Raw genomic sequence first — 15190 nt, 5'->3', positions numbered from 1 at the left:
GAGTTCATTTCCCTATATTATTTGGCTTGCTGCAAGCAGTCGCCAGGTATTATGCCCCTGTCATCATTTAAGTAACTTTTGTCGTTTATATCCTTCCTGTCTTCGCAGATAGATTCCGTGACTCCGTCTTTTGTGCACTTTTCAACGAGACACCAGCCGTCGGTGTGAGTCGCCAGCATCTTTACAAATTCACCAGCCTCGATACAGATTTCGTCCGTAAGCCTTGCTTTGTACTCTTGAACCACTTTATACACACGACCGATCTGGAACCTGCCATGGGATCCGGACGTGCTTTTCGGGATAACCGGCAGGGGCTTCACATTTGAAATTTGCTGCAGATGCTGCCTGAGGCGGCTTTGCCTTCTCTGTCGCCGGTTCTTCCCGCCTTTCTCGATATTACTCGGCGCGGGGCCCAGCTTCAGAGACCTGTCGCCTCCCATCGCTTCGTCTCGTACTTCGAATGTTTGCGGATCAATCGTGCCGTAAATCCCTGAAGAAGGCTTCTGAATAGCACAGCCGTCCCCGTCCATAGCCGAAGGGAGGCTGCCCTGCTCGTCAGAGCAATCGTCCATCCTATCGAGTATTGGAGACTTTTCATCGTCGACGAATTGCCAAGAGTTGGCATACTCTTTGTTGATCCGAGAGAGGATTTTCAGCTGCTTTAGTTGCACAGTTGGCGTCTTTATGGACATCGGAAGTGTCAGACCATCTTGCAAATACGTCGAACTCCTGAGAAACCATCTGGACAAGGGAGACTGGTAGCTCCACTTCCGCGATGCTCTTCGCAATGGGTTGACCTCTCCAGTCGAGGAGGATATGGAATGCGGACCATTGACCGACACCTTGCTTCCATTCGCAAGATTGTTCGTAGAGGGCATCTTCGAATCGATGTGGTAGATGTTGGGGGGCCGCGAGTAGAGGAAAGTATCGACCTCGTCGTTCACCGCCAGCGGATCACCGTGCGACTCTCGACACAAGGGCGCCTTCGGAGTCAAGATATGCTGCGGCGCAGCTCGCGAGATCCTGTACTGTATCTTGGACGACACGGAAGGCAGACGCTTGACGTTCAGATAGCTGGAATTGTCGTCGGCATCCCTGCCGCCATATATCAGATTTGGCAGCCAGCTCTTCTCATTCATGTGATTCTCCGCCTCTCGGGACCCGCTCGCAACAGCACTCGACTCCAGGACACTGCCTCTCCAATAGAAGTAGAACAGAAACACCAGGAGCCCAAGGCAGAACAGCCCCACAGGCAGCCCTATCGCAAGGCCGATCGTGAGTCCAGACGCCGACGTCGCGTTCGAGTCAAAAGTCCCCAGCGGAACGCCTGTCGGCTCGTCAGACGCCAACGTTCTAGTTACCAGATGAGTTACAGTAGTGGGAGCCCTCGACGGGCTGGCCAGCGAGCTGTTAAGGCTCGAGCTCGCCGGCGACGGGTATAACGTCACAGTGGTCGCGATCAAAGTGGTCATGAAAGACACCAAATATTACCACCACTCATTAGCCCAGCACTACTGGCCCACACCGCACCACATCACCGAGCTAGGCTTAAATACTCCCCAGCACTGCTACACTATGTTTCATCTACCCTCTATATGAAACGTCCAAGATTCAAGTCACGTGACACAAGCTTACGCTTCTTCGATTCCAACTCATGGTGTGCTTTCAGCGATCAAGACCGCCATCTCACCCCTTCAGATGCCAGGAGAGTGTCCCAGAAGGTCGACAGCGATTTTTGTTGAATTTGCCAACACGAAAGTAGCAGGTTTCAAGGAGACCTGCATTCAATTCGGGAAATACGACACTCCGTAACTAATCGCGCGCTTTGTGTGGGCGAGGTTGTTAAGGTTGCGCACAGCGCCGTGCGGGCACGGCGCAACCGTGGTAACATCCAGCGATCGGCATATCAGGGGCATGAGCGCTCGCACTCTACAGGCCGACGATGCAATTTTGCCGAGGATCTCAGATTTTGACTTGCTGGGTTTTCCTGAAAGGGATGCGGGTTCAAGATGCGCTTGCCTGATGGGAGGAGTTTCCGGTTTGGGAAATACCCAAACGGAGATTAGCCGGATTAGGAGAAATATACGAAAGTCTAAATCCTAAACAAGCATCAAGGCAATCGGTAAGGTTAATTGGGATGACAACTGGTTGTAGCGTATGGTTTATGAAGGAGGTTTTTGGTTAACTGTTAGAGAGATTCTATTGTTTGCTCCCTGCTACTTTGGCTTTCTTGATTGGAGTGGTGAGATTGTGCTGTTTACACAAGCCATGTGGAGCTAAATCGTGCTTGGTTGTGGGTTTGTGGGAAAAAAGTGTATATATGGCGTTTAAGATATGGGAATTTAACGTGAAACATTTGACGGGGGGGTTTACTGGCAGTGTGAGAAACTGAAGCTCAAATCTTGGAGAAAAAATGCCTGCAATGAAGTCTATTGCAGTTTCGCTGTCGCTGCTGGCCGCTGTTTCTAGTGCTGCTGCACAAACCACTGTCTGGGAAGACTTTACTGCCACTGTTACGGCGCAAACCTTTTTCAAATCGGGAATCTCGACCTCTGCAGAGATCAGTTCGACACCAATCAGTTCCCCTTCTTTGAAGAGTTCATCGTCGCCAAGCTCGTCGGGGCGCCCGGAGATCACGGGTCCCGTTGTGACAAGCTCTGTTCCTGGGATTTCGTCGACTTCCTCTGGCAGATCTTCGATCGGGTCTCCTACCGGCAGCTCGTCGTTCCGCTACTCGAACTCTACCAGCGTCGACGTGAGAAGTCCTTACAGTTCCTCGAGCTACGTGGAAATCGTCTCGACTGACTCCTCGCAAGCTGCATCCAGCAGCGCTGACTCAATGTCCGAAGCGTCCACTTCCGACTCCTCCGCTACCGATCAGGCTTCAAGCACCGGTTCTCTCTCAAGTTCATCCTGGGACTCCTCCCAGCAGGCCACACCAAGCTCATCCTGGGACTCCTCCCAGCAGGCCACCTCAAGTTCACAGGTCACCAGCGCTGCCGCTCCCAGTGAGATCTCAAGCGAAACGCCAAGCAGCTCTAGCTCCACTGCTCAGCCAACCACGCTAGATAGTGCCACGGCTAATCTCGTGTTGGCTGAGCACAATGCCAAGAGAGCTCTACATATAAACACCCCGCCATTGACTTGGAGTGACGATCTTTCCGCTTGGGCTTATAACTATGCAAACTCTCTGAAGGGTACAAACTACGATCCCTGCTCAGGTAACTTATTGCATTCTTCTACTAGGAATAACCAGGGTGAGAACATCGCCTTCGGTACTTACTCTAGTGCAACTGCGTTAGTGGACTTTTGGTACAATGAAATTAGATATTATGATTTCAACAACGTCACCGGTATTGTTCATGACGGTTATGACGTTGGCCACTTCACCCAGCTGGTATGGGCCTCTACGACTGAAGTTGGTTGTGCAGCCATTGAGTGTCCTGCAAACAACGGGTTGTACTTATTGTGTGAGTACACGCCCGCTGGTAACGTGTACGTTGGCAATTCTGTCGATACTTTCCAACTATTCAGAACGAATGTTTTGCCTTTGATACCGGAGTAAACAATGGCTACACTTAACCTTAAGGAATAATCTGTTCACTATCCCTTCTCTCATTTTACAGTTGTAGTATACTACTTATTGATATAAGGACAAGGAAATAAACACTGCGTTAGCGAATATGTAACTCAGTATCTATTAGGGACGAAGTTACCAGAGAACTGGAAATTACCACCGCCTTGTTGCTCGCCACCGTGAGATGGTCTACCTTGAGGTGATGGACCGCCTTGGTAATTCGAGTTACTCTGGGGTTTATCTTGACCTAGTAGTGACCCAGCCATTGACATGAAACCAGACATTTTAGACTGTCCATCATTTTGTGACTGGTTGTCACTTTGATAACCTTGGCCTCCTTGATAGCCTTGACCTCCGTGATAACCTTGGCCTCCTTGAGAGTTCTGACCTCCTGGGTAACCTTGGTTGTTTTGATAGCCCTGGCCTCCTTGATAGCCCTGACCTCCTTGATAGCCCTGACCTCCTTGATAGCCCTGACCTCCTTGATAGCCCTGACCTCCTTGATAGTCCTGACCTCCTTGGTAGCCCTGACCTCCTTGATAGCCCTGACCTCCTTGGTAGCCCTGGCCTCCTTGGTAGCCCTGGCCTCCTTGGTAACCTTGGTTATTTTGATAGCCTTGGTTGTTTTGATAGCCTTGACTGCCGCTTTGATTATGCTGATATCCTTGGTTCCCTTGGTGCTGTCCCTGAGGCTTCTGGGACCCACTTAAATATGACCCAGCCATAGAGGCCAAAGTCGAAAATGTTCCGGAACCGCCTTGGCTTTGATTGTTTTGGTAGCCTTGCGACTGAGGGCGACCGTGCCCTTCGCTGTAGCCACCGTATCCCTGGCCACCTTGAGTCCCCGAAGGATTATAGTCGCTCTGATATTGCTGCTGAGGTCTTCCCTGAGAGCCGGAATTGCCCATATAAGACGAGGCCATAGAGGCAAGAGTTGAAAAGGATCCTGACTGGTGAGATTGCTGCTGCTGTTGGGGCCGCGAGCTCGATCCAAAGAACTGGGCAGCCAAGGAAGCAAGACCGGAGCTACCCATGGACCCTTGATTCGGCTGCTGGTTGTTCTTGCCACTCCCAAGCAAAGAAACAACAGACTGCAGATTGAAGCCGTTAGAGTTCTTGCTGCTGCCGAGAATTGTAGAAAGCAGCGCCAGTTTCCCTAATTGCGACTGGGAAGATCCGTTATTATTGGACATCATTGTGTTCATCAAACTGCTACCGATCCCACGTTCACCCTCACCCTCGTTCCCGTTCTGAACAACGTGCTCGGAGATCCGATGAATCAAAGACTCAATATAAGACTGCTGCTCTTCAGTAGGATCACTTCTTGCAGCCGTAGTCAACTTAGCAACCGCATCATCATGGTTACTATCATTGAAACACCTTTCAGCCTCTGTAATTAGCCTATCGACGTCCATCGTCGTAACTGCTAGTGTCCAAATGACTTCAGGAAGATGGTTGAAACTGTAGATCTTCAATGGCGAATCTGAAGTCCCTTAAGTACAGGATACTAGCTAACTGTTACAGCCTCGCCTCGCATCTTGAAGCGGGTAACCCTGTTAAAGGAAGCTTACTTATGATGAAAGATGAGTAGTAAGACCAAGATTCTTGCTAGAACGACGATTGGAAGGGCTCAATTGCATTGCTGCTGGGTTATTTGAGCGCTCTAGGGCGTGTAGGCTATGAATAGATACCAGGACAAAATAGGCTGTTTCGTTCACATCCCGAACGTTGGCCGAGGACAGCTGAAATACATAGGACCGGTCGATACGAAACCTGGGATATATGTCGGTGTTGATTTGTTGGCTAACATTGGCAAGAATGATGGTAGTTTCAGGAGCAAGCGATATTTCAATACTGAGTATCCGCAAAGCGGGCTATTCATTCAGCTGCAAAAGATAGCTTCGCTACTAGATTCTGCACAGCCGGGACAACCAACGGCGTCCCGACGAAGTACTATGGCACCAGATTTGACGTTCGATTCTGCTACGCGCGTGTGGAATCGAGTGAGCAGCTCAGAGAGCACGGAAAGCACGGTTGTCAGACGGCAGATCTCGTCTGACCCGCTGTCCCCGACTCCAGTCAGGGGAATGTCTGGCAACAGCGTTCTAGAGAACGGCAGTCAGTCCGGGTTGCCGAAGCAACGAACTGCGACGAGGAATGGGAACATCCCAGACTTGGAAGAGAACGTTGATCATGAGCGGGATCTTGACATGGTTCCTCCTTCGTCAGTGCCCGGTCGTCGAACAGGCTCAGGAGATCCATCGTCCCACCTTCTAAAAGAATATCAACACAAGATCGAGAGACAGGATAGAGAAATTCTACAGTTCAAGAGATTGCTGGACGATCAAAGAATGGTACTGGAGGATATTCAACCCACCATTGATCACTACGAATCTAGTCTGCGAGAAATGGAGAAAGAAATGGACACACTGCGGCGTCGACTGAAGATAGAACAGGAACAACAACAGAAACAAAAACAGTTTTTCGAAACCGAACATGAACAACTGTTGGCGGTGGTAGAGGAGCTGCATGAAGAAATCAAAGCTAACGAAGAGAGAGTAATAATGGCTCAAACGAGCCAAAATAATGGTTCCGAATCAGTGCCGCAGCTTAGAAAGACAATCAGCGAGCTGATGGAGAGAGTTAACTTTTTGGAGGCGGCTCAGACGAAATGGCTTAAGGAAAAAGAACAGTTGAAACTGCAGAACGAATCTCTGAGCAAAGAGTACAGCTCCTTGAGCGGCGAGTATCTTAGGGCTCAAGGTAATAGCCATGCTAACGTGGATGCGGATACGCAGATGCTTCAACAAAAGCTTTACAACGCCAATGTGAAGATTGCGCAACTGGAGGACCTTTTGCAACAGCAGAGACATATGAGATCGCCGACTTATCGAGATGACACAAATATTCACAATTACCGCTCGGACACTGTCGATTCCTTAGCGCTTTCAAGATCCAAGACAAAGATAGAAGCCGCAGCCGGCAAAGAAGCATGGTGCGCGTTATGTGAGAGAGATGGCCACCAGAGCATCGAGTGTCCCAACGAACTTCCACTGGCCTCCGAAAGGCAAGAGGACCTGCGCTCGCCGTCGAACGATCAGCTTCTTTTCTAGCTTTCGCCTCAGCTCGGAAAGAGGACCAAGCCATAGCCCGGCAGTTAGGAAGATACGGCAAATTCTCAGCGCTGCATTGCAAGTGTAGAGGCCATTAAGCAGCTGGAACGAGGTGATTCACATCCTACTAAGGCCTGTGCTGCAAACGTACTAAATGACAGGTCTTACTTGGGTGATTTTTTCCACACCACGATGATGAGTCAAGAAACTACAGAAAGAAGCAGTTGATTTTTCAAACGAGCTCAATTGATATATATATTGGTAATTGAGCCTTCATATTATTCTGTTGGTCTTACATTCCGACCTCAGAGCAGTGGAAAAATAACTTGCAGTTAATTCCATCATGGTATTCCCGGTTTTGCCTCTCTATGGCAAAGATTTCTCCAGCGCCATAGCAGCTAAACCTTTTCTGACTTTAGCCGACCAAGCCCTTATTGATAGCTCAGTTTTGAATGCCGAACAAATCAAGAAGTTTGTCGATGAATTCGGCTCGGAAATTAAGTTTATCTCTGTTTTGTTGAAGGATTCTTCCGCATTTGATGATGAAAAGATAGTTGATTTGCTGAATAACGGTGTTTCTACGTTGTTCGTCGACCAACAGAGTTACGTTGATCATCTTTGCCAAAACGTTGGTATTCCAGAAGAGAGACTTAGTGTTCTAAAAGATTCTGCGTACAAGAACAGGTTTTCTATCAAGACAGATTTCCGTCTGAACGACATTGTTCCTGTTGACCAGATTACAGTTGATTCTTTCAGTGAAGCCGTGATCTCTAGCATCAAGACAGACCGTGAAGATAAATTGTATACCACGTTGGTGGTGGACGCTAACGAAAGATGCCTAGGCTTAGTGTACTCTTCTGCAGCTTCGGTGAAGGTAGCCATTGAAAAGAAGGCCGGCGTGTACTACTCACGTTCCCGCAATGAGATCTGGGAAAAGGGCCTTACCTCGGGAAACACTCAAAAGCTTATCTCCATTCAGTTGGACTGTGACGGAGATGCTTTGAAATTTGTTGTTGAGCCCTGTGGTAAGACCTCAGATTTCTGTCACTTGGATACTGTATCCTGTTTCGGAGAATTCAACCATGGCCTCGTTGAGTTGGAAAAGCTACTGAAGGAGAGGCTGGATAACGCGCCAGAGGGATCATATACCCGTAGATTGTTTTCTGATCCAGAGCTTTTAACTGCTAAGATCAAGGAGGAAGCAGAGGAACTGACCGAGGCCGAAAGTAAATCCGAATTGGCATGGGAGGCAGCGGATCTTTTCTACTTCGCCATGACTAAACTTGTAGCTAACGGGGTCAGTTTAGCAGATGTTGAACAAAATTTGCAGAAAAAACACTTGAAGGTCACTAGGCGGAAAGGTGACGCTAAACCAAAATTCATCACTCAGAAAAAAGAAGCAGAGGTTGCAAAGGCCCCTGAAGATCAATCTAATGTAAAAATTTCCCTAAACGTTCTCTCCTCAGAAAATACCGTTGGCGTTGAGAAAGCTTTGGCGAGACCAATCCAAAAAACCTCAGAGATTATGAATCTGGTCAACCCAATAGTCGAAAATGTCAAAAACAAGGGGGACAAGGCACTTATCGAATACACAGCGAAATTTGATGGAGTTAATCTGAGGAGTCCCGTTTTGAACGCTCCTTTCCCTGAGGAGTACTTCGAGGGCCTTACCGACGAAATGAAAGAATCTCTGGACCTGTCCATTGAAAATGTCCGCAAGTTTCACGCTGCTCAGTTGCAAACTGAAGTTCTAGAGGTGGAGACCCAACCGGGTGTTCTATGCTCGAGATTCCCTCGTCCGATCGAGAAAGTCGGGCTTTATATCCCGGGTGGTACTGCTATCTTGCCAAGTACCGCGCTAATGTTGGGTGTCCCAGCACAGGTTGCCAACTGTAAGGAGATTATCTTCGCTTCCCCACCACGTAAATCTGACGGTAAAGTTTCTCCTGAAGTCGTCTATGTTGCCGATAAAGTAGGTGCTTCCAAGATCGTTTTGGCTGGTGGTGCACAGGCAGTTGCTGCCATGGCATACGGTACTGAATCAGTTCCCAAGGTCGACAAGATCCTGGGTCCAGGTAATCAATTTGTTACCGCTGCTAAGATGTATGTTCAAAATGACACACAGGCTTTGTGTTCTATTGACATGCCAGCAGGCCCGAGCGAGGTCCTTGTCATCTGTGATGAACAAGCCGATGTCGATTTTGTCGCAAGTGACCTTCTATCTCAAGCTGAACACGGCGTTGACTCACAAGTTATCCTGCTTGGTGTCAACATAAGCGAGGAAAAGATCAAGCAAGTGCAGGATGCTGTTCACGAGCAGGCCTTGAAACTTCCTAGAGTGGAGATCGTGCGCAAGTGCATTGCCCACAGTGCCATCATCAATTGCAAGGACCACAAGGAGGCATTCCACATCTCCAACAAATACGCTCCTGAGCATTTGATCCTTCAAATTGCGAATGCCCAAGATTATGTTAAGCTAGTCGACAACGCGGGCAGCATATTTGTTGGTGCCTACACTCCTGAATCCTGCGGCGACTACTCTAGTGGTACCAACCACACTCTGCCCACTTACGGTTACGCCAGACAGTACAGCGGCGTGAATACCACCACCTTCCAGAAGTTCATCACCTCCCAGATCGTTACCCCAGAGGGTCTGGAAAACATCGGCAAGGCCGTGATGTGTGTCGCCAAGGTTGAAGGTCTAGATGGTCACAGGAATGCCGTCAAGATAAGAATGAACAAACTAGGCTTATTGCCTGAGGGATTCCACTAGTCCTGCCCAAGAATTAGATAGACCCGCATGTATGAAATAATGTCTTACCATCCGATAGAAAGTCGGCTTTTCTGGCCTACGGACACAGCAGCGTAGCGGGTCCGAGTGTATCAAATACAAGTATAGTTTAAACGTTTCTATCGGAACAGACCCCTTCGAGACAGAGGATTTCGAAGCCGTCCGGTTCAAATGAGAGCCAATTGTACACAGTTACAGAGAGCAAGTTCGGTGCTGCAGGCTGCACGCCGGGGAAGAAGAGCGACTGAAAGCCAACCATTACTCCCACCGCTGCATCTATACAGAAGAATCTTACGAGAGCACAAGAACCTGCCCGTACTGCAGAGAGAGCTTGGGGATAACTACGTGAAGAATGAATTCAAGCTACATAAAGGTATCGACAACCCGCTTCATATCGTTGGATTTCTTGCCAGCTGGCAAGATTATTTGCACCTTATCAGCAAAGGTGACTGGCTGGAGGGCACACTGACCTCCGAAGTGCTCGAGAAGCTGTCACCGGAGCAAGTGGTTCAACTCTACGAGCTGATGAAGGAGACCCAGCAGGTCCGCGACGGCAAAGTTGCGGACGACGACAACAACTGATCTTCCTCAGCCATGTTTGGAGACGCAAAGACACTAGACTGAGAGCCCAATGGCTTCAAATCGTCAACTTCAGGCCTCTTTTTATAGGACTCCTATGGCCTTGTTAGAAGGCCCTTGTATATAGCATCACGCCGCACGAAGACGCTTAGCTGAAATTTTTGACTTAACTTATCATTGTAAGCAAGTTAATGGCAAGATGCAAACGATGCCAACTGCAGTTGAGAGCTTCAAATTGATCTGTTATGGTGGTGCAACCTAGCGGTGTTGAGTCCATGAAAAATGGGTTCCTTGTGGTGCCTTTTATGCTGCCGGAAAGTAAACTTTTAAAGGATGATATGGCCGGTTACCATTACATGTTTGTTAGAAAGCACCAAACGAAGCTAAATAAGGAGCAGAATAGCTTATTCATAGTAAATCTCCCGCTGCTGACTAATTTGGAGAGTATGAGGTCCGCTTTTAAAAAAATATGCTCACAGGCGAATACGGTTTCTCACATAGAAGATCTGCTTTATAACGATGAGTTTGGATTACAAGAGGTCGATTTATCTGCATTAACTTCTGATCTGATGAAGACGGAAGATTCGAGCGAGGTAAGGTATACGCCGAGAAATACGGCGCTTCTGAAGTTTGTCGATGAGGCAAGTGTCGAGAACTGCTGGAACGCACTGAGGAAATATTGCTCAAGTAAACGGGCCCAGATTATAGAATGGCAATACCAATCACCTTCGATTGAAACGTTTCTGAATTTCTACAAACCTATAGACATCGAGCATCTGAAGGAGGACATATACACGCACATGAAGCTTTTTGAACAGCGCGAGCAGGAAGCTCAAGAGGCTGTACAGAGTTCGATTGTGGATGAGGACGGCTTCACGCTGGTGGTCGGTAAGAACACAAAATCGTTGAATTCGATCAAGAAGAAGATCTTGAAGAAAAATCCGTTGTCCAAGCATGAAACTAAAATAAGGACACCGACGGCAGTCGATAAGAAAGCCAAGAAAGATTTTTACAGGTTTCAGATTAGAGAGAGAAAGAAGCAGGAGATTAATGAGCTGTTGAGAAAGTTCAAAGATGACCAAGAAAAGATAAAGATCATGAAGGCCAAGAAAAAATTCAATCCATATACCTAAATTACGTAATAATGTCACAATCTACCTCCCGGTGTGGCGCTCTCGCCACCCATATTCAATTCTTCGAAGTCGCCTCTTCTTCTCAACATGATGGCTGGATGCAGCCCTTGTTGCTTCAGGTTCTTGAAAATAACTACTGGTTTTTCCTCCAACTCTAAGATTCGCTCTTGGTCACCATAGCATATGACCAGCACGTATTGTCTCCAGTCGTGATCGGCCAAATTATGTCTTTTCATTGCGTTCTTCAGTATTTTCTCACAGGAATCTTCCTTTGACGCCCGCAATTGCTTCAGTGGTTCGTTGGAAATTGCGCCAGCAGGTGTGTCATTCAAATGCGACGATGCAGACCTGTTTGGAGGCGGCCTGGTTGATAGACTGCTCGACTTACGGGGCATCGATGAAAGTGGGACCGGAGTTGCGAAGTTTGTGCTGATGTAGTCCGCCGGCTGATGTGGACCGCCGAAATAATCCTCCGATGGCTGCACTGCGTGGGATGGCGTTTCATGTGCCGGAATCTTAGGACTTACGTTCGAGGTTTTCACTAGTTCCAACACGTCCAATCTCAGCTTAGCGTACTGCGTCTGATATTCTTGCAATTTCTGCGAAACCGTAGAGTATAAGTTTCTGAGCGTTACCACCATATGCTGCTGTTGTTCTTCCAGCTTGGATTCCCTGTCAGCATCATTCTGAAGCCTATTCAGGAGCACTTTCAGTCGTACTGCTTTGTTCAAATCTTCACCGCATAATTCCTTGCAATCATCAAACGTCAGCTCAGGAAGCAATTCTCCAGAGACGCCATTTTCCCTCATTCGCTCGATAACAGGATCATCTGTAGCAATTTCCAGCGAAGAAACGCACCAAGAGGTCACTTCGTCTACCGTCCACTTAGTGAAATCATCCGTGATCAATGGCGCGTCTGCGGCTTCCAGACTTTCCACTGGATGCTCTTGATTACTAGACATAGATTCGAGCAACCTTCAGCATCCGCTGATCTTCCATAATGATCCGGTTCTGACCTAGCCCATCGAAGCTTATATTAGGACGGACCTTCCTAAATAACTATATACGTTCTACTATAAACCATAAGAATGGGCTTACTAGCGCTGGAGGAGCCCTCCAGGGATCAATTGACTGTTTGCGACCCCATCGCTAGATTCTTGACAGCCAGCGACCGCTCTGACAGGAGAGCGGTCGTCGTAACGCTACGACGAACCCGACCTAGCGCAACAATGCCAGGCAGATCTCAGGAGCTGGGTAGTGCCTGGGATTCCATCGATTCGCGTATTTGCTAAGAGCGCCGCTCAGCGTTCTTTCCATATGTCGTCCGACGTTCCTCTGTGGCTCTTGTTGTACTCTATCTGCTGTTTATGCCACTCTTGAACCTTCACAGGATCTCTGCCGTGCATTAGACAGAACTTCAGCTTGGCCAGCGGTTTCTGGCACGCATCGAACTCACCGTATCTGTAGTAGCTGCGGAACTGTCCGCCTACGGAGTAGCAGACTGTCAACTGATCAAACGCCTCCATACACTTCATCGTGCTGGGATACTTCGTGGACATGGTTAAATGGTGCGCTAGAAGGCGTATGGCACTTGCAATGGGTCTTTGCTCAGCAACGATGGCTTTGCGATGGTTTTCTACAAGGAAGATGGGCGAAAATTCTGCCTATATAAGCTGCGTGTGCTACAGGAAAGATGTTCAGAAGCGTTCGCTCGCTGTCTCATGGAGGTTCCAGAGCCCTGAGCTGCCTGAGGACTAGACAATTTCACGTTACCAAAGCCATCATGACGACCAAGTGGAATCCCGACCTGACTCCCGAACAGTTGTCGGTGCTTAGGGATAAGGGCACTGAGAGACCCTATACAGGGACCTATCTAAACAACAAGGAGGAGGGAACGTACCACTGTGCTAACTGTGATGCTCCGCTATATTCAAGCGGCGCCAAGTTCGACTCTGGCTGCGGCTGGCCAGCTTTCTACCAGGAGGTGTCGAAGGATGCGTTGACATACCACCGAGACTCGTCGCTGGGCATGGAGAGAGTCGAGATATGCTGCGGCAGGTGCGGCGGCCATCTGGGCCACGTATTTGAAGGCGAGGGATGGCAGAAAATGTTCAACCATCCTACTGATGCCAGACACTGTGTGAACAGTGCATCGTTGAAATTTGCAAAAAATTAGTTATAATATTACATATGGAGTGTTAGTGTTTACAAATTTGGGTTGAGCTCGGGATTGTTCCGTTCATATCTTGTTATGGTCTCCAAAAGGGTTGGAAGCGGTAGATGGCTGTGTAGAAGCAAGCGAGCGGCTATCGTAGTCATCTTCGCTGCTTCTGCCGTCCCCATCTTCATCAGAATAAAGCTCCTCGCTGCTCGACTCCGCGGATTCAGCGCTCTTCTCATCGTACTCTGCCAATGCGCTGACAAGCTCGTCGTTGGCGTGGATGAGACTGCCCAAAAATTCTCCCTCGGTGACCAGTTGCAAGTATCTGAGGATCTTCCGTCTAAGGGCTCTCGCTTGGATGAACCTGGCGGTGGCTTCCTCGTCGTCCGTGGAGCTCTTGCCCTGGGGCAACACCATCAGCGCGTTCTTTAACGCAACGGCCGCGGCCAATGCATCGCTGATCACCACACGCATCGCTGGCGCGGACTTCTTGATGTCGATCCGCGGGATTCCATAGAGCTGATCCGGATCGCTCTGCTGCGAGGCGTGGATAGATTCATCCGCCTGGTCATCCATAAAGTTCGACCTTCCGCGCCTCTGCTGAGCGTTCGAGTAGCGTCTCTTGACGCTCCTTCCGAGCTCCACAAAACTAGCATAACTGCGATTCGACTGCTGTCCCGATTCCTCGATATAATTGCACCAACTCAACACATAGTTTGCACACTTCTTCACAATCTTGCTATTGTATCGGCTGCCCCGGGAGTCTGGCACCCTGTTCAACGCAATCCCGCTCAGTCTGTCGACCAGCTTGTCGTCGTTGTACAGTGCTCCAAACCTGATCCCTTGTGAAACAAACAAGTCCAACAAGTCCAGCGACCGCGACTGCTGCAGCCGATTTCCGTACTTCAGCTTCTTCCTCAAAACCCTGGCTGCCTCCCGCTGGTTGGTAATATACTCATAATCACTCGCTCCGTTCCTGATTAGCCCCACCACTGTCCCCAGATCCACCTCCAAAGCGTACTCCTTCGTCGAAACAACCCGATCTATCGTATCTGTGATGGCAGTGTGCGGATGATCCGACAACAACCCCATCCTGTCGCAATTGACCCTCCAAGACCAGTATACCGGCCTCTTTGACCCGTTTACAACCTTCGTTCCTTGTTAAAGATAGCTGAAGCTTGGACTATCCTTGAAATTTCAGTGTTACCCGGATGCGAAGGGTTAACAGTTGCCATCCAGCAAGCAGCCTATGGTGACTAAGGTTGAAGACCATCAAAGAAGCAGTTTCGAGTAAAGGAGTCGTTCTGGAGATCAATTGCATTTGTAATCGCAATTGTAACGATTGTGTTTGTGACTCCTGCAATCGGCTCTAATTTTGGAGGAAAACTATAAAAGTTGATGCAATTTGATCTTGCATCGGTCGTACCTTTATTAATCATTCTGTTGGTCACTAATCTACTCACTAGAAGGCTGTTCAGCAAAGTCTCAGCAAATAAAATGGTTTCCCAACAAACTATCTCTCGCGTCAAGGACCTCATTGGTCAAAAGAAAGTGTTTGTTGCGTCGAAGACCTACTGCCCCTACTGTCAAGCTACCTTGAAGACTTTGTTTGATGAGCTACACGTCTCTAAGGCGCAGTCCTTGGTGCTGCAATTGAACACCATGGAGGATGGGGCGGAGATCCAGGAAGCTTTGTTCCAGATCAACGGTCAGAAGACTGTTCCTAACATCTACATCGACGGTAAGCACATTGGTGGGAACAGTGACTTGCAGGAGTTGAAGAACTCAGGCAAGTTGGAAGAACTACTAAGAGATGCTCTCGAGTAGATCTGTTGC

General features: G+C 48.6%; 12 protein-coding genes across 12 annotated transcripts; 7 read left to right on the top strand and 5 right to left on the bottom strand.

Annotated features, from left to right (window-relative positions):
- Window positions 1–17: 17 nt before the first annotated feature.
- FUS1 (Fus1p) lies at window positions 18–1472 on the bottom strand (the record flags this gene model as incomplete). The annotated part of the gene is made up of 1 exon (XM_037281987.1): window positions 18–1472. The coding sequence occupies one exon, from the start codon at window positions 1470–1472 to the stop codon at window positions 18–20; it is 1455 nt and encodes a 484-aa protein (XP_037137882.1).
- Window positions 1473–2413: 941 nt separating this feature from the next.
- HG536_0B00670 (uncharacterized protein) lies at window positions 2414–3565 on the top strand (the record flags this gene model as incomplete). The annotated part of the gene is made up of 1 exon (XM_037281986.1): window positions 2414–3565. One exon carries the CDS (start codon window positions 2414–2416, stop codon window positions 3563–3565), a length of 1152 nt encoding a protein of 383 aa, XP_037137881.1.
- Window positions 3566–3690: 125 nt separating this feature from the next.
- Window positions 3691–4992, bottom strand: RNQ1 (prion domain-containing protein RNQ1; the record flags this gene model as incomplete). Its single annotated transcript, XM_037281985.1, has 1 exon — window positions 3691–4992. The coding sequence occupies one exon, from the start codon at window positions 4990–4992 to the stop codon at window positions 3691–3693; it is 1302 nt and encodes a 433-aa protein (XP_037137880.1).
- A 264-nt stretch (window positions 4993–5256) lies between these two features.
- Window positions 5257–6690, top strand: BIK1 (Bik1p; the record flags this gene model as incomplete). Its single annotated transcript, XM_037281984.1, has 1 exon — window positions 5257–6690. The coding sequence occupies one exon, from the start codon at window positions 5257–5259 to the stop codon at window positions 6688–6690; it is 1434 nt and encodes a 477-aa protein (XP_037137879.1).
- Window positions 6691–7033: 343 nt separating this feature from the next.
- HIS4 (trifunctional histidinol dehydrogenase/phosphoribosyl-AMP cyclohydrolase/phosphoribosyl-ATP diphosphatase) lies at window positions 7034–9463 on the top strand (the record flags this gene model as incomplete). Its single annotated transcript, XM_037281983.1, has 1 exon — window positions 7034–9463. One exon carries the CDS (start codon window positions 7034–7036, stop codon window positions 9461–9463), a length of 2430 nt encoding a protein of 809 aa, XP_037137878.1.
- Window positions 9464–9652: 189 nt separating this feature from the next.
- Window positions 9653–10063, top strand: SDH7 (Sdh7p; the record flags this gene model as incomplete). The annotated part of the gene is made up of 1 exon (XM_037281982.1): window positions 9653–10063. The coding sequence occupies one exon, from the start codon at window positions 9653–9655 to the stop codon at window positions 10061–10063; it is 411 nt and encodes a 136-aa protein (XP_037137877.1).
- Window positions 10064–10305: 242 nt separating this feature from the next.
- Window positions 10306–11193, top strand: RRP7 (Rrp7p; the record flags this gene model as incomplete). The annotated part of the gene is made up of 1 exon (XM_037281981.1): window positions 10306–11193. One exon carries the CDS (start codon window positions 10306–10308, stop codon window positions 11191–11193), a length of 888 nt encoding a protein of 295 aa, XP_037137876.1.
- A 14-nt stretch (window positions 11194–11207) lies between these two features.
- STE50 (Ste50p) lies at window positions 11208–12155 on the bottom strand (the record flags this gene model as incomplete). Its single annotated transcript, XM_037281980.1, has 1 exon — window positions 11208–12155. The coding sequence occupies one exon, from the start codon at window positions 12153–12155 to the stop codon at window positions 11208–11210; it is 948 nt and encodes a 315-aa protein (XP_037137875.1).
- A 339-nt stretch (window positions 12156–12494) lies between these two features.
- On the bottom strand, window positions 12495–12752 carry EMI1 (Emi1p; the record flags this gene model as incomplete). The annotated part of the gene is made up of 1 exon (XM_037281979.1): window positions 12495–12752. One exon carries the CDS (start codon window positions 12750–12752, stop codon window positions 12495–12497), a length of 258 nt encoding a protein of 85 aa, XP_037137874.1.
- A 134-nt stretch (window positions 12753–12886) lies between these two features.
- MXR2 (peptide-methionine (R)-S-oxide reductase) lies at window positions 12887–13369 on the top strand (the record flags this gene model as incomplete). The annotated part of the gene is made up of 1 exon (XM_037281978.1): window positions 12887–13369. The coding sequence occupies one exon, from the start codon at window positions 12887–12889 to the stop codon at window positions 13367–13369; it is 483 nt and encodes a 160-aa protein (XP_037137873.1).
- A 63-nt stretch (window positions 13370–13432) lies between these two features.
- Window positions 13433–14446, bottom strand: LSB5 (Lsb5p; the record flags this gene model as incomplete). The annotated part of the gene is made up of 1 exon (XM_037281977.1): window positions 13433–14446. One exon carries the CDS (start codon window positions 14444–14446, stop codon window positions 13433–13435), a length of 1014 nt encoding a protein of 337 aa, XP_037137872.1.
- Window positions 14447–14752: 306 nt separating this feature from the next.
- On the top strand, window positions 14753–15181 carry GRX1 (dithiol glutaredoxin GRX1; the record flags this gene model as incomplete). Its single annotated transcript, XM_037281976.1, has 1 exon — window positions 14753–15181. The coding sequence occupies one exon, from the start codon at window positions 14753–14755 to the stop codon at window positions 15179–15181; it is 429 nt and encodes a 142-aa protein (XP_037137871.1).
- Between the last annotated feature and the right edge of the window lie 9 nt (window positions 15182–15190).

This window comes from Torulaspora globosa, chromosome 2, assembly GCF_014133895.1.
Source record: "Torulaspora globosa chromosome 2, complete sequence".
Taxonomy (NCBI): Eukaryota; Fungi; Ascomycota; class Saccharomycetes; order Saccharomycetales; family Saccharomycetaceae; genus Torulaspora; species Torulaspora globosa.
This window is presented reverse-complemented; position numbering and strand designations above follow the sequence as displayed.